This window comes from Spodoptera frugiperda, chromosome 28 (assembly GCF_023101765.2).
Source record: "Spodoptera frugiperda isolate SF20-4 chromosome 28, AGI-APGP_CSIRO_Sfru_2.0, whole genome shotgun sequence".
NCBI classification, from domain to species: domain Eukaryota; kingdom Metazoa; phylum Arthropoda; class Insecta; order Lepidoptera; family Noctuidae; genus Spodoptera; species Spodoptera frugiperda.
The window spans coordinates 12,812,874-12,837,373 of NC_064239.1; the positions used below are offsets into that span (position 1 = coordinate 12,812,874).

The following is a 24,500-nucleotide window of genomic DNA, read 5'->3' on the forward strand; positions in this document are numbered from 1 at the left end:
TTATGCATTTTCAAATTATTATTTTTTCTTTCTTCATTATGCTTACTTTGGATATAGTTGAGGGAACTTATGGTAAATATTTCAATCTTCATTTTATTTAATCTTACTTGCAAATGTATCATTAATAACTTGTTAGAACAATTAAACATTGAAACTGTACAATAACTGATTATTTATTTGTAGAACATTTGCCGTGAAGCCGACAAGAAACGCGAAGACATGAAGTGGCTTGTCCAAACCCTGGACATGCTCACTAACCACTGCTCAGAAGCTGAAGCTCAAGAAGAACAAATACGACTCGAAAACCTTATTGCGAGATATAAGAACCTTATCCCAACTATTGAGATCACGATGATAAAGACTGAGACTTACACACGATGCTACACTTACCGCAGAGAAGTACACGAAGTCATCTGTGTACTCGAGAACGCTAAAGAACAAGCCATGGTCACACCGGAGCCCCAGTCACTGCAACACGTCGAGCAACTCGTGCTGGAGCAACAGGCTGCCGTACAGAAACTGGACCGACACCGACCTTCCGTCATGTCCATGCTGCAGAGAGGAAAGGAACTCATCAGGGACGCCAACGCGCCTGCCTTCGTCAGGGAGGACGTCAGGAACCTTGAAACTGGCTGGAACACCGCCTACGAGACATCCACTGACCGCCTGCATAAGCTGCGCGACACACAGAAGGTCTGGTCCAACTATGAATACCAAAAAGACGAGCTATTGTCAGACCTCGACAAATACGAGAGCTACATCGTCCACCCAGGCCTTGAACTCGGAGTCTCTAACATCGGCCGTGAACTCCAAGAAACGAAGACGATTAAGACTGATATTGAAAAGGCCAAGGCGGAACGACTTCCTCAACTGCAAAAGGCTTACACTGAACTACGTTCACTCACAGCAGACAAACCCAAACCAGTCATCGAGAAAGATCTAGAGACTATTGAACGTAAGTTGGTGAGAGTTCAAGATGAGGTCGACAGCAAGGTCGAGCATTTAGAAAAGTTCAACGAAGAATGGGTTAAAATTGAACACAAATTGGAACATGTCAGAGAATGGATCAAGAAGGAAAGTCCTATGCTAATCCAACAGATTCGCTCAGAAAACATTACACCTGAAGAAAGAGTCATTAAATCTCAGTCGTTACAGAAAGTAATTGCTGAGAAACTAGATGTCATTCGTGGTGTTGCCGATCAAGGAAGTAAGCTGGCTGTAGAACACAGGGTCCAAGACGCCAACAGACTCAAAGGTGAAGTTGCTTTACTAGAGAAAATGATGGCTGACTTACAACGTTCGACAGAACACCAGACTAAGGTAGTAGAGCACGACTTGGCAACATACCAGAAGTACCAGAAGGGTGTTGCTGAAATCAAACCATGGATCGAAGAGGCTGAGTTGAAGCTGGGTAATGTGCCTAAACCTACCACTTTGCCTGAAGCACAGCAATTGCAACAACAGTCGAGAGCGCTGATTACCGATTGTGAGAAACAACTGATGAACGTCCAAATCTTATCGAGCGTCAGCCATCAACTGTCCTCCAAGTCCATTAACGCCCCAGATGAAGTGGACGCTATTCACTCCAGATGGGCAGTGGTACACGACTTGGCCGACCAGTGGAACAACAAACTAGACAAACTCGTCACCAACTGGGAGAACTTCGAACGAGAGGCGGACAAACTTGAAACTTGGATCGAAAATGGTGAAAAGTTATTAAGCAGCAAAAATGTATCAGTCGACTCACCTCAAGTTGAAAAATTAGATAGAGAACTAAATAAATTGAAGTCCTTCGGAAATGAAATTTCCCAACAACAAGCTAAGATCATTAGTTTATCTCAGACTTGTGATAACATTTGTCACAACATTCAGCCAGAAGGCGCCACTTTACTCAAGAACAAAGTGTCAGACATTAAACAACGCACGAATGACCTGGCTGAGACAGTGAGGGCCAGAGTCAATGAACTTTCCGACAAAATCATTGTCAGACAGGAGTTTATGACTAAACTGCACAATTTCGACAACTGGATCACAGATTTCAGAAGGAAAACAGAAAGCTACGATCAGATTGGTGCCGACAAAGTGGAACCAACTCTTCAGTCGATGCACGTTCTCTTACAGGAACATGCGGCTAAGGCGCCCGAATTCACTGACATCTACAATGAAATCAAGAACATGACACTTGCTTCTCACCCAGATGAGTCTCGCTCATTAAGCGAGACATACTCTAACATCGCCGAACATTATCAGATTATTGAAAACAACATCCAACAAAACAAGGGTATCCTACAGAAGTGGTCTGATTTACTAAACTGGTACGACGAATCAAAACAACAATTGAACCATATTCAGTACCAAGTCGAGGGCCCGAAACTTACTCCAGAAAGCTATGAAATATTGAGACAAGAGCTGGTTAATGTTATCACCAAGATACCTGAATGGAAGAGCAATGTAGCTTTGTTGGATGGACCCTCTAAAGTTAAGGTTACTGACCAGAACACTGGCCGTATCATGTCACCGACCAGCATTGTAAAGGAAATTGAAATGAAGGCAGAAGCTTTACTAAACCAAGTAACCAACAAGAGAGACTTGGTACAAAAGGTTGGTGCTCGATGGGACAAGTTCAATATACAACATAATGCATTGGGAGAAGTATTACACAACGTTCAAACCATTCTTAATGAAATGGCTCAGAAGCCCGTACCCTTAACTGAAGCTACTATCCAAGACATGACAGAGCAGTTAGACAAATTAGACGCTGAAATGAAAGAGAAACAATCGATTCGTAAAGAACTAAGGGAGGAAGGTCTTCACTTGATGAGAGAGGATCAACCTAACATGGGAACAATTCAGAATGCCTTGTCTACTGCTGACAACAACTGGGACCAAGTAGTGAACGCAGTACGTGACACCAAGAACAAGTACATCTTGTTATCTTCCACCCTTCACGAATTGAAGAACTTTACAGTAGCGTTTGACAGAGAAATGGGCAGAGCCGAACAATTGTACAACGACTGTAAAGATGCTCCCAATGATTACGTCCAAACAGGACAAGCTTTAGAAAAAGCCAAGAAGTCGTATGAGATTCTTAAGAGATCCAAGGGACTTTTAGATCAAATGGATGTGATCAAGCAATCCGTCCTTAAACAAGCATCAACATTAGGAGGATTTGACACGAGTCCGCTAGAAGACGCATTCCTGAACTCTCAAACGCACTGGGAGAAGGTTAACGATGCTGTTATTAAAAGAATACAAGACTTGGAATCTCAATTGATCGTTTGGAGACAAATCGATGACACAAAGAACCAAGTTATTACCTGGTTAAGTGAAACTGGTCAGAACTTGGCTAATGCCTGTGATAACTTGGAAATTCGATTTGGACAAAGCCATCTTACAAAGTACAAGGAAGAGTTGCCAATTTACACAGGTCTTAAGAACAGTATCAAGGCCAAATGTGAACAGATTACCAATCTGAATAAGAGCATCCCTGTTGGTCAAGTTTCTTCCATTATTGATTACTTGGACAACGAATTTGCCGCTCTTCAGTCTCTGGCTGATAACTTAGAAAGCGCAGTATCTTCTCTGGGTACCAAAGAAACTAAATTGAAAGATCATATCAAACGCCTTTCAGACAATGTCAGCAAGATCCGCGATGACATTATCAAGTGTGACGACATGACAGGTGACAACGCTAAGATTCTTGACCGCTTGAAGAAATGCCAAGCCTGCAAAGCAGAGCTCCAGAACTTGAACGATGAAATCGATAACTTATCTCAAAGTGTCTCAGAGATGAATGATAATTATCCTGGTTTCTACGAGTCTCTGGTGCCTAAGGAACTGAGTACTCTTCAAAAGAGATTCGAGAGTGTTTTGATACACGCAAACAAAACAGAAATCACTCTACTCACGTTCTTGCAGAAACTCTTCACTGACAAATTAGCAATGTTCAACAGGAATCTAAAGATATTAGATGACAAAACAAGATGGTGCATGCCTGACGTCACAAGTGATAAATATAATTTGGAAGTCAAAAACGCCGCTCTTATTGATGTCGAAAACGGTATTGCTGACTGTAGAGCCAAAGTTGCCGAGTTGAAGGAAGCTCGTGATATTCTTAAAGTTGTCGCAGAGCCCGCCTGTGCTCAAGAAGCAGCTCAACAAACTGAAAAAGCCCAGAAGAACCTCGATGTTCTTAACGCTAACTACGAAGAAATTAAGAACAGATTAAAAGAAAACATTGACGCTTGGCAAGAGTACGAAGTACTCCTAGAAAATGTTTCAGAGTGGTTGAAAGAAAAAGAAAACAAAGTTAGACAAGAAGCTGCCAACCTCCTCAATCTGGACGAAATTGACTCTAAAATTGCTGAAGTTGAAAAACTTGACCAAGAAATTAAGGAATATGGAGGACAGGTCAGCAAGCTCACAGAGATTGGAGAAAAGATCTTATCTCGCAATCCAGACTCGCGTGTTCTACAACATATCAATCATTTAGTCTCTAGATATCAGACCGTTGGCAAGTTTATGGAGAGTCATCTTAACAGGCTTAAAGACCTGAAAGAAAACAAAGCCAAGTATGACAAATCTATTGCCGAATTCAAGAACTGGCTACAAGACGCCAATGGTAAGATTAAAGATTTAGCTGTAATGAGCAAGCACGCTAAACCATCAGCAGCTGACCTTGCACAAGTAAAGAAACTTAACGAAAACAAAGATGTTGGTCAGAAACTTCTCAACAATGCCATAGGATCTGGCGAGGCTCTATTCAGCGGCATCACACCTGAATGCCGTGAACAAGTAAGAAATGAACTAAGAGCTCTAAGGGACTACTTTGAAGATTCCGTCGATTCACTTAACAATGTAATTAAAGACATCGAAACCACAATCAACAAGAGGTCGTCATTTGATGACACCTTCAACCAGGTTCAGAAGTGGATCGGTGACAAGGAAAAGGAACTTGGAGAGTTCAAACTCTGTCCTACATTACCCGAAAAGAAAGCACAACTTCATGCTAACAAGATACTTCACCAAGAAGTCGAATTACACCAATCGATGCTGTCACAATTAACTGAGAAGATCAAATTAATGCCTGATGAAGAGGCAGAAAAGAGTCTTTCCAAGACAATTGACAGGTATAAGAATATGTCTAAAGAGCTAGAAAAGAGAATCGCAACATACGAATCTCACGTAGCCGATCACGAAAAATACGTTAGCATGTTTGAAGACGTCCGCGATCGCCTTAATCACATCGTAGCTGAAAACAGTATGCTCAACTATGGATCTGTTACTCAGAAGGACGATGTCGACGCTAAGATTGCTGCAATCGAAAAAGTTTCATCGAAGGCTCAAGACATTCAGAACAACCTGAGTGGTCTTAGGTCACAACTTGAAACTGTAGTAGAAACTACGCATCCTAATGGACATCCAGTGCTCATCAGTGAGTATGAACAGCTCAAGGTTATATGGGACCAATTAGCAACACAATGTAAGGAACAAGATAAGAAACTCAAAGATACACTTAAACAATGGACCGAGAGTCAGAAGACCTTAGATGAACTCGAAGAATGGTTGAAGGTCAAAGAAAACCAAGTCAGAGACCAAAGTCTAAAGAGTAATCTGGAGGCTAAGGTTGCTCACTTACAAAAAGTCAAAGAGATTCAAAGTGAGCTGGCTTCAAGAAGTGCTGATTTTGCTGCCTTGACTGATACTAAACAGAATGTTGCTACTGAATCTGAACTTTCAAATAAGACGTCGAAGTTGGCAACAAGATACCACACGCTCAACAATCTTGTAAATGAAATCATTTCCAAGTACGAAGTATTCGTCTCAGAACACCAGACATTTGAAAATGAATACAATAACATGGAGAACTGGCTCCTAGGTATGTTGGGTGAACTACAAGATCTTAATGAAATCGTGGGAGATTACGCTGTCTTACAAGAAAAACAAAATAAAGCTAAAGAACTGTACGAAACCAGGAACAAGAAAACTCCTGCGTTCGAAGAGTTCTTAAGTTTGGGCGAAAAGTTATACACGCATACCAGCCCAGATGGCAGAGAAGTTATTCGTCAAAAGATTCGCAAAATCAGGACTTTGTGGGATAGTTTCGGAGACAGCTTCCAAGAGACTGTTAACAAATTGGACCAATGCCTTCTTCAATTCTCAGATTTCAGTCTTGCTCAAGAGCAACTGACCAAATGGCTTAAGGACGTAGAAAGAGCGATGCAAAGACACACTGAACTAAAGGCTTCCCTCGAAGAAAAGAAAGCTCAGTTACAAAACCACAAGATTATGCATCAAGAGATTATGACTCACCAGCAATTAGTAGAATCTGTCTGCGATAAAGCCCAACAGCTGGTAGACCAGACACACGACGCTTCTTTGAATGTTTATTTACAATCCATTAAACAATTGTTCCAAAATATTGTCACCAAGTCTCAAAATCTGCAAGACAATTTGGAGGACTGTGTGAAGAGGCACGAAGATCTGGTGCGACTCATTCAACAGTACAAAGAATGGCTTGGATCACAGTCAGAGAAACTACTTGATATTGAAAATGCGACAGGTGAAAAGCCTGAAATCATCAGGAAACTGCAATCTGCTATCGCATTGAAGGACATCGAAAAGGTTGGTTCAAGCAAACTGGACGAAATTAGAGCAGTCTTCGCCAATGTTAGCAAGAGTACATCTGAAGCCGGTAACACAGCTATTAAGGCAGAAATTGACAACTTACATGACCAATTACGTAATGCTGTTGAAAATATTGCAACTTCAGAACAGAAACTCAAACATACGTTGGAGATTTGGAACAAATTCGACTCTTCAATTGAATCTATTACTGAATGGCTGAAAGATATGGAATCAAAATGCCGAGACCAAAGCCTTTGCTCAACTCTTAACGACAAAGAAGCCCAGTTGCAAAGATATGTTGACCTGCGTAACAACATCAACGCAAAGGAGAAGGAAATTGATGCATTTGTCGATGAATCTCACAGTTTAATCCAACTAAGTGGTACGGAGCGTCTCAAACCTCTGGTTACCCAAGTGAGCAGTCGTTACCAACAGTTGCACCTTATCTCGAAAGAAATCGTCAACCATTGGTCAGAGCTTGTCGCTGATCACAGGAAATATGCTCAACTTCGTAGTGAATTCGACGCATGGTTGAAACCATTGGAAGAACAGCTGTCCCAAATGGTCACAAAGGAAGATAAACTAAGCATAGAAAGCAAGGGCAATAAACTTCAAGTGTTCTTAATGGAAAGAGAAAATGGTGAACACAAAATAGCAATACTGACCACAGCTGGTGACAAAGTACTTCCTGAGACTGCTGCAAACGGAAGAGAAAACATCCGAGCAGAAATAAGAGCTCTTAGAGAAAGGTGGGATAAACTTAATGACACTATCCTTCAACAACAGAAAGAATTCGAGTCTCAAACACTGCAATGGTCAAGCTATCAAGATGTCTTGCAACAGACATTGGCTTGGTTGGATGAAAAAGAGAAAATTGTTGATGCCGAAGAAAAAGCTGTGCTTAACTCTGCTCAAGAGATTAAGTCTAAATTGTTGAAGAACAAAACGCTGTTGCAAGAAATATATTCTCATAAGAGAGTTATTGAAACCGTAACTGAGAAAGCCAAGAGTGTATCAGCTACTCTTCATTCAGGAAAGGGAGAGAGCGATGAAATGACAGCTATCATCAAATCTGTTTGGGACAGATACAATGCCCTTACAAACAGACTGACTGGCATCATCGATAAACATGAAAGCACATTCGACATCTACCAACAGTTCGCTGACCAACAAAAATCTCTGCAAGATTACCAAAAACATCTTTGGGACCGCCTTCACCTGCTATCAGATTACAGCGGTAACAAAGCCGCATTGCAGAGTAAATTGGGTAAAATCCAAGAACTGCTGGATGCAATCCCAACTGGAAACAACAAATTGAAGATTCTATCAGATCTTATTGAGAAGAACAATGCTAGACTTTCACCCAGAGGTAGAGATGGTATGTCTAGGGAGCTGAGTCTGCTAAAGGCAGATTTGGAGAAGTTTACAGCTACCGTCCATGATGTCAAACGAGGAATCGAAGACAAGATACAACAATGGATCGAGTTCGACAGCGCTAACGAGCGCTTACAACACTGGTTGAGTGACACTGAGATGAGTCTGAAGACCTACACGCCCAAAGCAACCCTGGAAGAAAAGGTGGATCAACTGAACAAATATCAGGTATGATTATTTGAATAATTTCTTTTTCATCTATTTTTATTTCACTTTTGATTTATTTATATGAATTTTAAAACAGGATTTATGTAAAGCGATTGATAATCACGACAATGATTTGAGCGCAGTCATTGCTTTGGGCGAAGCCTTGGATCAAGTAAGAGTTGATGGAAAAAAAGTCTTATCGTCAGCACTGTAGGAAATAGCCTAATTTTCAGTAGATCTTACCTAATTTCACGAAAGTAATTTTCATAGATATCTAACAATAAATTATAATAATTATATTTACTCGTATTTTGTGGTTGACTGCGATACTTCAAGTTTTTCTATAATTTTATTTACATTTGATACTAATATAGAGGCATTGGTTATTGGTACTTCTAATGCTGAACGAGTTTATTAAAGTCTAACTATCTCGATGATGGTACTAATGGTAGTTGTCGTAGCTCAGTTTAAACGTAATCTTTCAATTTTACAATTTCTTCTGTCTAACACATGTTGTTTTTCAGGCTATCTTGGCTAACTTGAAGAAGACAGAAAACGACGTCGATAAATTATCGGATGAGTTCAGTGACCTCATAGAAAACTGTAATGATACTAGGATCACAATGAACTTACAACAGATGACGTCACGATTCCAATCCGTACAGTCTACGGCGAAGGAGCTTGTTAAGAAATGTGAGCAGGCTGTTAATGATCACAATGCTTACCAAGAGAAGTACAATCAATGTACTGACTGGTTGAAGGCGGCTCAACTTAAATTTGATGAATGCAATGAAAATCTGTCTAACACACCTGAAGGAATCAGCGCTAAACGAGAAAGCCTTAACGATTTACTGAGCCAAAGACGTAATGCTACCCTTCTGGTCAACAATACCTTTGAATTGGGCGAAAAATTATATCCTTCCACATCACCTGAAGGTAAAGAAATCATCGAACAGCAGTTGCATGAAATACAACAAGCTATTGACAACCTGTACGATAACATCACTAAGGCTGAGAGAGACCTTGACTCTGAGCTAAACAAGTGGTCCTCGTTTGAAGACAACCTTAAGAATGTGCAGCAATGGCTGACAACGGCTGAAAAGAATTTACCAAAGGAAATTGAACTAAAGGCAACTTTAGATGAAAAACGTAATCAACTAAACGTTTACCGAACATTCCTTCAAGACGCTATTGCTCATCAACAAGATATTGCTGACCTAGAATCTCGTGCTCAGTCTCTACCTGATGTTAGCAAAGATATTGCTAAGGAAATCAAACAACTGAAACAAAGGCATGAGACTATTTTGTCTAGAGCTAAATCCTTCGTGGAACAATATGAAGCCATTGTAAATAACCACCAACAATACACCAAGGCTGTCAAGGACTTGGAAGAATGGGTCGAGGCCACTCAAAATACTGCTCAACTGTGGGGTGATGTCAACCTTGAACGCGTAGCACTCAGTAGCAATTGCGAGAAACTTAAATCTCTGCAACTTAGCCTTCCTGAAGAGAAGAACCGTATTGACAAAATACGTTCACTAGGTGAAAAGGTGTTACCAGGAACTATTAGCACCGGACAAGCCAATATTAGAAACCAAATTGATGCTTCTCACCAAGAATGGGAAGGCCTTGTATCTTTCATTAATAAGACCATCGAAGCATTGGAGAACAAGATCCAACAATGGAACGAATATGAAAACATGAAAGACCAGTGCCTGGCTTGGATCAGAAATACTGACAACCAGATCCATGCTGTTGACTTGAAAGCTACTCTTCCAGAGAAGCAAGAACAATTCAAGAAATTCCAGGAGTTACAGGGTGAAGTCCGAGCTAAAGAGCTTGAAATTGATAACATCACTGAAAAGGCTCAGCACCTGCATACTGGTGTGTTCGGACCACGTGCTTCACAGATTTCAGATCTGTCTGTGAAATATCAAACTCTTTCACAAAAAGTCAAGGATTTGACAAACAGGTGGCAACAGTATGTCAAGACTCATCAAGAATTCGCCAGCAATGTTACTGAATGCTCACAATGGATCGAAGAGCTGAGAGACAAACTAGACTTTTGCGCTGACTTGAGCTCCTGCTCACAGGATGATCTTGAAACTAAATTAGTATTGATCCAGAACTTGCTTCTTACAAAGGATGAAGGTTTTACTAAAGTGCAATCTCTTGTAGAACTAGCTCAAAATGTTATGGCTAACACTGCACCTGCAGGTCATGAGGCAATCAACAACTCATTGGTTGCCTTACAAGAACAATGGTCGGCCTTATTATCCAGAATGATTGAAACAAAGAACATGTTAGATGATTCAGTCACCAAATGGGCTGGCTTCCTTGAACAGATACAACTCATTGAGAAGAGTAACACTTATCTCGAGAACATGTTAGCTGAACTGACGCCTTACGAATCATCTATGACAGACAAGAGGGCACAACTTGAAAAACTCAAAGAAGTAGAAGAGAAAGCCCGCTGTGATCGTCTTGACGTAGATACACTGAAAGCGAAAGCAGCTGAGATGATCGCAAGTGGCCAACAAAATCAAGCCGCATCGAAAGCTCAAGAAACATTAAGTAAGTTCGATAATCTTTATGATAAGATCAAGAAATTGCTTGCCGACCGCGAAGAACAATACAAAGATCACAGGTTGTACAAGGAAGCTCATGATGAGCTTATCCAATGGTTGAGCAGAGCTCGAGAGAAGGTACCTTCCCTGAAATCTAAGCCATTGAGTGACAAACTGGCCATTGAAAATTCTGTAGCACCCCTTGATGCCCTGATTAACAAACAGGCGCAAGGGGAGCTATTATTAGAGCATCTACAACACACTGGCGAAGTTGTCCTAGCTAGCACTTCACCTGAGGGTCAAACAATCATCAAAAACGAAATGAAAGCATTGAAAGAAAGTTTCGATGATCTCTTCAATGAAATTAAACAACAAAAGAGTCAGCTTGAAGATACTGTCAACCAGTGGCGAGAGTACAAAGATGAGTACGAAAGATTATCTGACTGGCTACAACAAAAAGAAATTCTTATCAAGAACCAAAAACTAGCCTTGCTGGGTACCGCCAAGGAGAAGGGTGGACAAGTCAATGAAGTTAAGGAAATCGTAGACCAACTGAACAAAGGCAAAGCGGACATTGACAAGTTCAATGCTTCTGCTTCTGGTCTCCTAGCTTCACATTTGGACACCTATGTCAACAACCAGCTACGTCACCTCAACTCAAGGTACCAAGTTTTGGTCAACATGGCTAATGACGTCCTCAAGAAGGTCGAGACCAACTACGAACAACACCAGACTTATGATGACAATTATGCCAAGACCAAGAAATGGATCGACGACGCCTGGGAGATCACTCGCAGTGGCAGTGAAGCTGGTAGTAACAGCAGCAAGGAAGCCCTGCAGAAACGTCTCGAACAGATCGAAGACTTGCTTAAGCGCCGTGAAGAAGGCCAGAACTTGGTACACGCCACTGTTAACAGTGGAGAAAAGGTTCTCAGGAATACACGGTCTGACGGTAAAGACAAGATTAATACTGAGCTCAAAGAGCTGCAAAATGAGTGGGACCGTCTCGTCAAGAAGATGAGTACTGCTAAGGTTCACCTAGAAACAGCCTTGCTCCAATGGGCCGACTACAGCTCAAGTTATTCGCAACTGCAACAATGGATATCCGACAGAGAAGCAAAACTCCAAGAAGTGTGTGAACAAAAAGTCGCCAAATCTAAAAAGGGCCAGGACCGACTTGCCGGACTCACGACTGGTCTTAGCCTGGGCGAAAGGAAAGCCACACTCCGTCAAACAAACAATATTGTGCAAGATATCGTTTCGTTTGAACCCATGATTCAGTCTGTAACTTCTAAGGCTTCGGAACTTATGCAACAGGCTCCAGCATCTGAGATAACCAGCAAATATGAAACTTTATCTAAGCAAGCCAAAGACTTGTACGAGAAACAGAGAGAAACCGTAGAACAACATCAAGCTTTCATCGATGCTGGCTCAGACTTCGTCCAATGGATTCGAGCTGCTAAAGAGAAGCTAGGAAAGTGCTCTGACGCTACCGGTGACAAAGAATCATTGAGTAGCAAGATTTCACAACTAAAAGTATTAGAAAGCGAGCTGCCTGAAGGTCAAGCGAAGCTGCAGAAAGCTCTGGAATTGGGCGAGATATCTTGCGGCTTAGCTGACCACGAAGACAGAGAAGAAATTGAAGAAGAAGTAGCTCTAATGCAAGAAGAGTACGATACCTACGTGTAAGTATTAAACATTTCATGCTTATCTAATGGTTGTTTACGTCAGGTAATACAATATTAATGGTAACTCAACAGGGAACAGCTTAACAACACCAAGGCTCTAATTGAAGGCGGTATCGTGAAGTGGACAGAATATGAAGAGCAGTACAAGGAAGCCCTAGACTGGTTGTCGAAGACTGAGAAATTAGTACAATCCTTTAACAAATTGCAGAATAACTTGGAACAAAAGAAAGTCGTTCTTGAGGAGTTCCAGGTAAGACATTGAAGAAGTATAATTGTACTGATTATTATTAACATTTCGTAAGAGGTTCTATGTATGACTAATTTTTATCTGTCTCAATAGGGACACCTCCAAACGCTATTTGATTGGCAAGCTGAGCTGGACAAGCTGAACGTGCGCGCTCAAACTCTACTGGAGACTTGCGCAGACACCAGAATTTCCAATGGCATTACACAGCTCACTACGAAATACAACGCACTGCTGTCGCTAGCCAAGGAGGTTATGAAGAGGCTCGAACTTCACTACCAAGTAAGTAGCAAACTTATTCTAAAGGTTTACTCAAATCAGATAATACTTTGTTTTAGCGATAATGTTCCATTAACATTATTTTCTCTCTTTTCTTATTAGGAACATCAACAACACAACGCCTTGTACGGCGAATGCCAAGACTGGCTTGACAGAACCCGAGAGAAGCTCAACCAATGTGCTGAAATACCTAACAACTTACCTGAAGTAAACAGTAAACTTAACACCGTGAAGCTTCTCCGTCAATCTTTGGAGCAGGGCCAGAACAAACTGCGCTACCTTCTAGAACTGAAAGAGAAGGTGATCATGAACACTGAGCAGACAGGAGCTGCTAAGATCCAGGAAGACACTGATAACCTGAAACAAGAGTTCGACAAGCTGATTGCTGATCTGCAAGACGTCAGGAACAAGTTGACTAACAGAGCTGCGCAGTTTGATGATATCTCTAAGGTATGGTTCTACATCAAATTTTCACGTCATCTTATTTTCCTATCTAGGGTTTCTCAACACTAACGATCTGATTACCTTACAGATCCACAAGCTCCTGGTAGAATGGTTAGACGATATTGACCAGAAGATTCAGTCAGACGACTCTCTTCTCCAAGACTTATCGGAGAAGAAGGCCAAGTTGGAGAAGTTTAAGACGTTTAACAGAGACATTGACTCTCACAACGACCTGGTCAAGAGATTGAATGAGAAACTTCGAGAGGATGCCTCTCTGAAGTCCAAGGACATTGAAGATACGTTGCAGAGGTACGATGACATCAGGAAGACTGTCAACGAGATGATTGCGGTTAGTACTAGATTTTTTAATTATTTATTGTTAATTCATTTAAACAAACAAGTATGCTACCTAATTAGAGCATCGATTTATATTTATAATGTTTAATTTTATTTTAGAAATTGGAAGAATACGTGAACTCTCACATTCAATACAAAGAGTCGTACGACAGTTTCTATGACTGGATCAGGAACTGCAAGATCGAGATCCAACAGTGTTCAGACTCCCACGGCGAGAAGGATTCCGTGCAGAAGAAATTGCAGAAAGTCAACCAAATTATTGAATCTCTGCCTAAAGGCGAGGCTTTGCTGAAGAAAGCTATTAGTCTCAGTAATGCAGTGCTAGAAACTACTGGAAATGAAGGCAAGGACAACATCAACCAAGAGATTAAACAGCTGAAGATTGAATGGGAGAACCTGCAACAGATCTGCAAGGACACGAAGAAGTTGCTGGAGAAATGCCTAGCAGCGTGGTCCGACTACTTGGAGACGTCGGAGAAGATGAGCAAGTGGGTGAAGGAGTTTGACAACAAGTTGAAGGCCGTGCAAAAGGTCGACAAGATTACGCCTGAACATCTTGATAAATGCCGCGTAAGTATTATTGTCTTAATAGTTTTAAGTTCTCATCTACATTCCTATGTTTGATACATTTTTAAACTAATTTACGTTTACTTTTTAGGAACTCCTGGCTGAAGCCCTAGGACACAAACACGTCTTGGAAGAACTGAATGATAGATGTGAAAACCTTATGGAACAAAGCGCTTGCGCCTGGGTTCGTGACAAGACAGTCAACCTTCAAACTGAATACACCACCTTGCTCACCAAGATTCAAGGTCTAGTTTCAAATGGTGAGAAGAACTTATCTGACCACACTGAGTTCATCAAGGCCAAGGAAGACCTCCAGCAATGGTTGGAGACAGCTCATGGCACTGTCCAAGATTCTATCGGTGTTGGAGATATTGACACCACTAAAGACAAGCTGGAGACAGTCAAACTTGTCAACAACAGAATGACTGAGGGACATCACTTACTGGTCGTCTTACAAGAAGCTTTCAAGAAGGCTCTTAACAACACTCCTCCTGAAGAACAAGATGGTCTCCGCAACGACGTCAAGATCCTACAAGAAAGCTGGGACCAACTGAAGATAGACCTCAACTCTATCACAGCTCAACTTAAAGCCGCTATCGGTAAATGGGAGGACTTCGAAGAATCCAAGAAGAAGATGGACCAATGGATCAAGGATACCGAACAGAACTTGGACAAGGTCCCTCCTACTGGTGGAGAATTAGGTGAAATGAAGACTCTTCTTGAAAAATACAAGCACATTGAAGATGAAATTGATAACAAGAAGCCTGAACTTGACAGACTCAAGAGCGAAGCCGCAGAACTTAGCTCATGGGCAAAGAAACCAGCCATCAAGGAGTCTGTTACAGAGATCGAGAAGAAATGCAATGCTTTACGTGCCAAGTGTGCAGCCAAGAAGGCTGATCTTGAATCCGAGATCAAGGACTACAACAACTACCACCAGTCTCTACAAGACACAGAGAAATGGTTGCTGCAGATCTCTTTCCAGCTTATGGCACACAATTCCTTGTACATCTCCAACAGGGAGCAGACTGAAGAACAGCTAGCCCAACACGCGGTTCTTCTTGATGACATTCAGAAGTACAGGTCGACGTTGGACGAGTTGGAAGGTAAAGGACAGGCTCAGATCGAACGCTATGAAGCCACGACTCCTTCCATTCGTGAGACTGTTGGCAAACAACTGAAGAATGTCAACGACAGCCACAAGAGCTTGTTGGCCACCGCCCTGCAGATTGAACGTCGTCTCAGGGAAGGTCTTGCCAAGTTCAAGGAGTATGAAGACACGCTGGAGAGCATCCTGAACAACTTGGATGAGATGGAGCCCGCGATTACTGAGCTTGATGTGCCAGTTGATGGACTTTCACATGGACGTGAACTTCTGGATAAAGCTAGGGTAAGTTGATTGGACATTTTTTAACATAGACAAAGATTTCATCAGTCCTAATTTATTCAAATGTGTGAATGTAGGTAAATGCCAAATTCATAACAATACAAATTATAACTAATGTTCTATGAACTAACATAAGCAATTCACGCCAGGGTCTCCACAACCGCTTACAAACGGAGAAGAGTCGCCTATCAGCGGCGGTAGCAGCGTGCTCCGCGGCTGCAGCGTCAGTGTCCCGTCCGTCGTCCCCGGCCGACTCGGCCCCGCTGCCCATCCCGCCGAGGGAACTCCAAGTGCGGGCTCGCCTCGAGGACCTCATCGACCAGGTACTGAAAGCCTCCACTAACATCCTCGCTTCAGAAGTTTTGACGTCGTTTTAAAACAACTGACAACGATTTCAATTGATGTTTGATGTTCGTGAATCGTGTTGCATTGATTTAGTTATAGGATACCTAATGTTAGATTGAAATTGGGCCTTATTTAAAGTACAAGTAGGTTTAGATTCTATTAATGTCGGCATGATCATTAAAATATTAAGTTTTTACTCCTAAACTTGTCCCAACTATGTGTGTGAAGTTAGATCCATTTTAAAAGTCCTTAGAAAAGTCTAGTTTACGTTAAGCCAAAGCCCACAACCTAATATCCATAATAAGATAATTATTAAGTTAAATATCGTGTTCACTAATATAACAATTTAGAAATTGAGATTTATTTATTTAGTTAACGGATTACAATATTATAAGATGTAGAGTAGCATTAGACAAAGAATATTACCTATAGAGAAATTATAATCGATAGAAGTCTAAATAATATTAGTAACTAGCGGACCCGACAGACGTTGTCTTGTCTATACGTCTTTAATTTGAAAATTTTAAACTTTTTTTAATAAGCTAAAACATTCTGGACCTTTTTGATGAAAATTGTTATTCAAATGTTATGACAATATCTAACGTCATTAATATTTGACACTGCGATGGTAGCGCTTCTGTCGGATCCAATGTAAAACATTCCAAAATCAACAACTACTAATAAATTAAAAACTAATTAAAAAAACATTGTCCAGCGGACAAAATTGTGAATCTAAACCATTTAGATTACCTTGAACACACACAAAAAAGTTCATCAAAATCGGTCCACTCGTTTAAGAGAAGTTCAGTGACATACACACTTACAGAAGAATTATATATATATATAAAGATAGGTATTTTAAGCTAATAAAATTAGATAAAGAACCAAAGCAAATCTAATGCAATGCGATTCACCACGCTTATGAAACTGAATGGTTTGCAAATAATAAAATACTTACTTATATTAAATCTATGCTTATAAGTTTGCCAGGTCGACAAAACGAACAGAACCAACGTTTTTGATGTAAGATAAGATCTCTTATTAATTAATAATTATTAATAATAACGTAATTGTTAACATTGTTGTAGATAGACCGTAGTTAGTACAATAATATGTAAAGGCTTTATCGTTGGCAATGTAACTTTTGTGCACCTGGTTTTGTCTGAATCGAGATTATTTTGACGTTAATAATTAACATTATGGTAATGAAGTGTCTGTTTTAAGAGGTACATAACTTTTGTGTATAGGAAATGTTTTCAAATTGGGTGTTTTAATTGAATATTATCCGTTTTATTTGCTATATAATAGCGGATTATAAAATCGTAGAACAATCGGATACTTTTAGTAATAGCAACGTTGTGTTTTACAACATTTTTACATACCGTTGAATAAAACATCAGGCGCTTGTACCAGCAACAGCATTATAAATCTTTCTAGACGTGTAATCTGAGAACTATACAAAATTACGTAATGAATTTATATACATAATATAATAATATATAAATCAATTGTTGTTCGTTAGTCTTGCTGGAGAACGACTAACCCGATTTGGTAAATTTTGGTCTTGAATTATTTGTGGAAGTCCAGGAAGTTTTTAAAGGTTACAAAAAATATTTGAGGCGATCCGAAGTTTACCGGGTCAGTTAGTTATTGAATTAGAATAAATAATCTCAGGTCAGACAATGAGAAGCAGACACGGTTGCAATATGGCACGTATACCAGTACCATATCTCACTAGATGAACACATTAACACCACCGATACCAAGTTGATGGCTTCTGCTATGTCACGTTTGTATTGAGATTATGACAGAGAAAATATGGAATGTAAAAAAATAGGCACCCACGGCACAGGAGATAATCCTAATGTGGGTGGTATCTATGTAAAACTTAATTATTTAAATGTATGTTTTAAAAATCAATTTGATTAACAATATTTGATAGGTAATTAATGTGACAATACAATCTCGTATGTTGAGAAAAATATATGGCATCAGTTGTTAGTAGTATGAGTTTGAACGAAAACGAAACAGAAGCGCGTTCGGCGCTCTGATTGACCGGCACGAATGAACCAACCAATCAGAGTCCCGAATTAACTCTCGTTTCGATCTCGTTAAACGAAAAACAAACTCGTACTAAGCCCTCAGAACTGAATTTCATTAATGGGCAGAATTGAACTAATGAGAACGGAATTGTTGAACGAGTAATAATAATATTATAATATATTTATTTCCACTATTTTCTCTGTCATCTCATTAACAAATTAATAAATACTATCAACGTACTAATCCGCACTGTTTTGATGTTGTGTGATGCATGGTTTGTTTATAGAAACATGTGACTGAAGTACAGAGCGCGCCACGCATTGAGCATATACTAAAGACGCTTGAGGCGCCCGAGTTCAGTCAAAAGCTTACGACTTTCGAAAGCAAGGTGAGTCTTGATTTAACGGCAAGAATTTCTTGGAAGATAATGAAGAAAATAATGAAATTATTGTAATAGAAGATTAACCTAATTGAGTTGTAATAAAACTAATTAAATCTGCTGGTCCCAATTTTCTACAATATGTAATCATTCTTCAAGCAGCAGGCATGAAAAAATGCACTTGCAACTAGTTCACCGAACGCAGCAGAATATTTTATGCATGTAGAAACCATCCCACGAAAACTCAAAACGATATCAAAAGTCATTAGTATCAAAATTATGCAATAATAGTCCACAACATGATCATGATATCAAACAATTTTAATCACAATCACAATTGCAATAAAAATACTTGCACCCACTCTAACAATGCCTTGTAAACTTAAACTAACATACTTATCTATATCCTACAGGTACAAAGTCATTTGGAAGAGTTAGGAGATGCTGTCCATGGAATGGAAGAAGCCATGAAACAGGTCCTTGAGATCCAAGAATGGATCGCAGTCCATACTGCTCTGGCCCGTGACTGGCTTGCTAACCCATCCAAACTCAGGCCTGAAGCTGCTAAGCAGGACATGGCTGCGATGAATGACGCTCTTGCTTCTCTTAGCGAGAAGAGAAACAGACTGCTCACTGAGATTCCTACTGAAGGTTAGTACAAACCATTTAATGCCATAATATTTCGACTCATTTTATCCCGTTCTAATTACCTATTGTTTATTTTTACGCAGGTCTTGAAGACGAAATAAATCTGGAAGAAGAGCTAGATAACCTAGAACAAGCTATACTCAAGGCTATTGAGAGAGAAAAGGGTAACCAAGCAATCATCGATGCTTTCCGCAACAAATGCCAAGAAATCCACGACTTCTTCGACTCTACTCTCAAGAAGATGTGTCTGGCTGACAAGGGCTCTGGTCTCCCTTGCCCTCAGAAACTCAGTGCACTCAAAGAACTGTCCTCAGAATTCGGACAGGCTGGCAAAGACAAGGTTGACAGCATCAAATCTGTTGGATCCCAAGTTATCAACATTGTTAGCAACTTGGAATCTCAACAAGTAGAAGAACAAGTAAGTAGTCATCTCAAGATAAATAAATTACAAAACGTGACTATGACAAATGTGTTAGCACTAGTGACCTCACCGACAAATTAGTCAGTGAACTAGTGTTGAACCGGAAATTATTGTAATTTACCTACATACTCGTGCATTTTTTCGTAATTTGTATTCAATATTTTTTTGTTCAGCTGACAATACAATACTAAAATGAAACTTTTTTACAGATGAAATCAGTGGAACGAAGATACAATGACATCGCCAAACGTATCCAGCGCAAATTGCAAATGCTTGAAATCACCTACAAGGCCATCGATGGTACCAAGAGTGAGGTCAACGCGCAGAACGAATGGATGCAGAAGGAAATCGACAACATCCTCCATCCTGAACCTCTCGGCTACGAGAGCAAGTCTGTCAAGGAACGTCAAAAGAAGGTTGCCAACCTTCTTAAAGAAACTGACGGTAAAAAGACAGTCATCGACTCATTGGAGAAGAAGGTAAGCAACATCCAAGCTGAATTAGAGCCTTCTGAACAGATGCAATTGGAGTCTGAATTATCTGAACTGTCTTCCAAACAAAAGCAATTGGCTTCACTTATTAAACAAGAGATTGAAAGGTTAGGCACTTGCGCTGAGGACAGGAAGAAGCTCGAGAACGATATTGAGAAGGCTAAGAACTGGCTCAAAGCCAAGCTCGCTGAAATTAAGAAACTTGGCGGCCCAGTACCTCTGGAAGCTGCTAAGGTTGAAAAGGAGATTGCCATCCACAAGAAGCACCAAAGTGAGCTCTCTGACTTCCACAATGACACTCTGACCGAAGTGATGCGTCAGGGCAATGCTGTATCTAAGGATTGTTCTCCTGAAGACAGAGCTAAGCTACAAGCTATTCTTGAAGACCTCAACAAGTCGTACACCTCAGCAAAGGTCGACATTGATGATAAACTAGCAGCACTCAACAAACGTTTACAAGGCAGGAACGAATTCGAGGCTGAAGTCGCTAAGTGCCAGAGCTGGTTGAACGAGGCTGAGGTAGCTGCCACTCCTGAACTACGTACTACAAGCCTCCAACTCTTGGAAGAACAGCTTGCCAAGTTCGAAAAACTTAGCAAAGAAGCCGATGACGTTGAAAAGAATATCGGCAAGATTAAGGACAAATCTAAAGACATCATGGACTCCTTGTCGGATTCTAACAAACTGCAACTGAAAGAACAAGTCAACGTTCTGTCTGACAGATTCGCAAGAATAAAAGCCATTATCAATGACAAGAAGGGCATTCTTCTCAAGCACATCAAGGAATACAAGGATGCTGCAGCCAAGATCGCCGCTGCCCTTGAATTCTTGAATGAAATCCAAAACAAATTGAAGGCTCTGAACAAACCTATTGGCAGCAAGGTTGAGGATGTCCAACCTATCATTCAAGCATATGAATCTATCTTATCTGATCTGAAGAAGAACAAGGCTATGCTTAATGAACTACAAGGCGGCAACTTACACGACCTTCAAGATATACTGACTCAGCAAGATGATCTGATGAGCACTATTGAAGACCAAATATCGAAACTGAAGCAACTTTTGCTTTTGCGAGAACAATTCTTCGCTTTAGTAAAAGAGATCGAAGAGTTCATTTCCAAATACACTGACCTCACTTCAGAAATTGAGAAATCCAATGACTCTTTGGAAGACAAGATTAAGCGTTACGATGACATAATTGTCAAGATTCAAGGATGTGAAGCTTTACTTGCTACCGCAACCGACAAAGGTCAACAGATCGCGGCTGAAGGCACCGTCATCGATAGGAATAACATCACTGAGTTGTTGCAGTCTTTGAAACAACAGCTACTGACTTTGAGAAGAACCGTAGAAGCCAAGCGTCAAGAACACGAGAGAGCCGCGGCGGAACACAAGAAACTCGGCTCTGATCTATCAGAGATTCTTCAATGGCTTCATGACAACGAAGCCGCAGTACATTCACGACCACTTCTCAATAGGGATGTTGCCAGTGTCGACAAGAAACTCACAGAACATGCAACTCTAGTCAAAAACATTCAGTCGTACTTGGACAAATTGGCTAAAATCACTGATATCATCAAGAATGACGATGGTGTACCAAGCACGCTACTGGAAATGATGTCTGAAGGCAACTCTCTGAAGACATCCTTACCAGAAGAACTGGCGAACAGAGAAAGGTACTTGCAAGACAATAAGAAATACAGGCAACAATACCTCCAACTTGTGGAGAAGCTGAACATCTGGGTGAACGAAGCGACCATTCGCCTTGATATGGGCAAGAACGGAACAGATTTCGAGAACATCGAATCCGATTTAGAAGAACACAAATCTTTCTTCAATACATCTGAGCCATCAATGAAGGATCTTGTCGGAAAGCGCATGCAAGACATTGTTGACAAGATCTGGCCATCGCTGGCAGCGTCTGAACAAGATGAGCTGTCGAAGGACCACCAGAAACACAACCAACTTTTGAAGAACACCCTCAACTCTGCGAAGTCTCGTCAAGCACAATTAGAGCAAGATTTGGAGATCTGGAAAGACTTCTGTCAGCTTGTGGACAAGATCAAAGCAATTTTGGACAAGAACGACATTCAAGATGAGCCTGTGACGTCAGTGGACTCGCTTAGACTGCATCTTGAGAAGCTGAAACACGCCAAGAATGACCTTGAGGTGAGTGGCTATTTCGTAGTGACTACACACTTGAGTAGCGTCGCGTAGTAAATTCAATTAGCAAAGTTAATAGTACTCACGGTCAAATGCTTTACATGTGACTAAACTTGAAATATCGTTTCGTTTATTGAGGAAGTTGTATTTACTATTTTACTACGTGGTCGCTACAGAAGTTTACTTTTTTAATTCGAGTTTGGCTGGCTGATGTTACTCGATTTTATAAAGGAAATGTATTCTGCAAAACCTATATTTTATACAATTATTTTTAGGTAATGTTTAAATACGCTTTATTCTACGTAATCCAATAGCATTCAATGGTAAAATTTATTGATACCAATTTCATTCGTTCACATTTAATAATACTTTAAAATGAAACTTCCTGACACCAGTGTCAAATAATTTATCCAATTTCAATCAATTTCGATAACAGACGTCTTCTCAATTGGAATACTGACTCACAGTCTGAAAATTTTAGTAGGGGGTTTCCACACTTATTGACTTAGAAGAACATACAACATTCTATTATCGGTGAAACCCCTAAACGCCTAAACGATCTCAAGATTGAGTTGCAAGGATAAAAATAGAACTAAATAATCATTCAAGGAATGCACTCATGCGATTTTCAGATAAGAATAAAATTATCGACACGCTATAAACAGTAGCCATATTTTCCATTAGTTCGCTCAAAATCCGCTAGATGTCGCCTGAAGTAGGTTAGCCAACGGTTGTTAAAACATCGGTGTCTTGTATTATAGCTTAACAATAGTTAGTGAAAAAGCAGAATTATCAACCAATATACGGTAATACACGCTGTAAAATGCATAAAATCCATATTAATGCCGGTATTATAATTTTAAATTGAGTTAAAACCGTTGCCAACGCTCATTACTTCGTGCTGCATATTAATTTTTGTTTGTTTTTTTTTCTTATGTAAATAGTCATGAGCTCAGTTTTTTAAATAGAAGTGTGTCAATGTTTGGTCACTTCTTGGTCATCTTGACGTTTGTCATAGGAATCATGAAAATGAGATGAGTTTGTAAAAATAATGTCATAACTGAGATTTGACTCTATTATAATTAGTTATTCACAACATAATAATAAAACGGTTTTCTAAATAGGTATAAGTAGTTAATTTAATATTTTTAGCAAGGAATAAAATAGACCTAAATACAAAACAAACAATGACCTCACGCCTGTCTCTCGTGGGGGTAGGCAGAGACAATGGAACGCCAAATGCTACGAATCTTATATACCTCTTTCGCTTCATCAACATTTATCAGTCTTGACTAAAAATGTCGCTGAAACTTCCACATAAGTAATGATCTATTCAGGTAACAATTAATCATTTAGTATTACTAGAAAACGTATCAATAAGAGAATTATTGACATACATGAGTATTTTTAAAGGATAAAGATAAAAGTAATCACTAATTTTGTTGTTTTGGAGAAAGTTATCATGATGTTACTCGATGATGATGATAAATTTGAAGATAAGTAACGCCCACGGCATGACTCCGCCAATGTCCCATTTAGTTATGTGCATAAAGATTAAAATTAAGTCGTATGTTTGTTCTTAGAGGTATGTTATCAAAACTCCTGCATATCAGCAGAATTGCATTGATTAAATTCAGGTATCTACTGATAATTAGGAGATATGTACTTAAAATAATTTTGGCTCGTCATTATTAAGTTTTAATTTTTTTAATTAAGTACTAGACGCCATCTAATTTCCTTTGGTTGGCATTCTATATACATATTACTATGTTATTTTATACTCGACTATTCCGGTTAATCAAACTTTTTTCCCGCACAAGCAGTAAGAATTTATCCAAAAAAATAATTATCCAATTAAATGCAGTCGTTCATGAGTTATGCGCGCACAAACATTTTGGCGATTACATTTTTTTATATAATTATACTACCTAGTTTTGGCCTTACATAATCTATATGTAAGACAATTAGCAGGCGCCAAGCCTCCGTGTCAGGCGACCTTGAATTTTTTTGTTTAAACTGTGTTAGGCGTAAAATAATGGCTGCCTAGTTTATATACAAATTAGTTTTTAATAAAAATCATCTCTTTTCTGGTGCACTTTTAACTATCTAAAGGCTAACCTACTTTAAAGATTTATTACAAGATTTTAAAAACATTTATCCCTTTTTTTAATCATCACTTAGTTTATAATAATACGTTCTATTCACTAAATTTTTTTAGATTCTTAAACTGCATTTTTTTCTAGTCCTTACCTGTGGTTTACACCAGTTG

At 39.8% G+C, this 24,500-nt stretch overlaps 1 protein-coding gene across 9 annotated transcripts in view; it reads left to right on the top strand.

Annotated features, from left to right (window-relative positions):
- LOC118265080 (muscle-specific protein 300 kDa) overlaps window positions 1-24,500 on the top strand; it is a 193,513-nt gene that overhangs the window by 85,361 nt on the left and 83,652 nt on the right. For 7 of the 9 annotated variants that reach the window (XM_050705766.1, XM_050705765.1, XM_050705763.1 and 4 more), the window contains 14 exons: window positions 184-8,229; window positions 8,306-8,380; window positions 8,733-12,460; window positions 12,536-12,713; window positions 12,804-12,989; window positions 13,089-13,436; window positions 13,519-13,779; window positions 13,887-14,357; window positions 14,446-15,744; window positions 15,891-16,064; window positions 18,416-18,517; window positions 18,922-19,159; window positions 19,240-19,574; window positions 19,787-22,237. In XM_050705766.1, coding sequence (XP_050561723.1) covers window positions 184-8,229; window positions 8,306-8,380; window positions 8,733-12,460; window positions 12,536-12,713; window positions 12,804-12,989; window positions 13,089-13,436; window positions 13,519-13,779; window positions 13,887-14,357; window positions 14,446-15,744; window positions 15,891-16,064; window positions 18,416-18,517; window positions 18,922-19,159; window positions 19,240-19,574; window positions 19,787-22,237 — 17,892 coding nt within the window. The remainder of the gene's footprint in view (window positions 1-183; window positions 8,230-8,305; window positions 8,381-8,732; window positions 12,461-12,535; window positions 12,714-12,803; window positions 12,990-13,088; window positions 13,437-13,518; window positions 13,780-13,886; window positions 14,358-14,445; window positions 15,745-15,890; window positions 16,065-18,415; window positions 18,518-18,921; window positions 19,160-19,239; window positions 19,575-19,786; window positions 22,238-24,500) is intronic. The other 2 variants (XM_050705770.1, XM_050705769.1) reach the window with 2 other exon arrangements.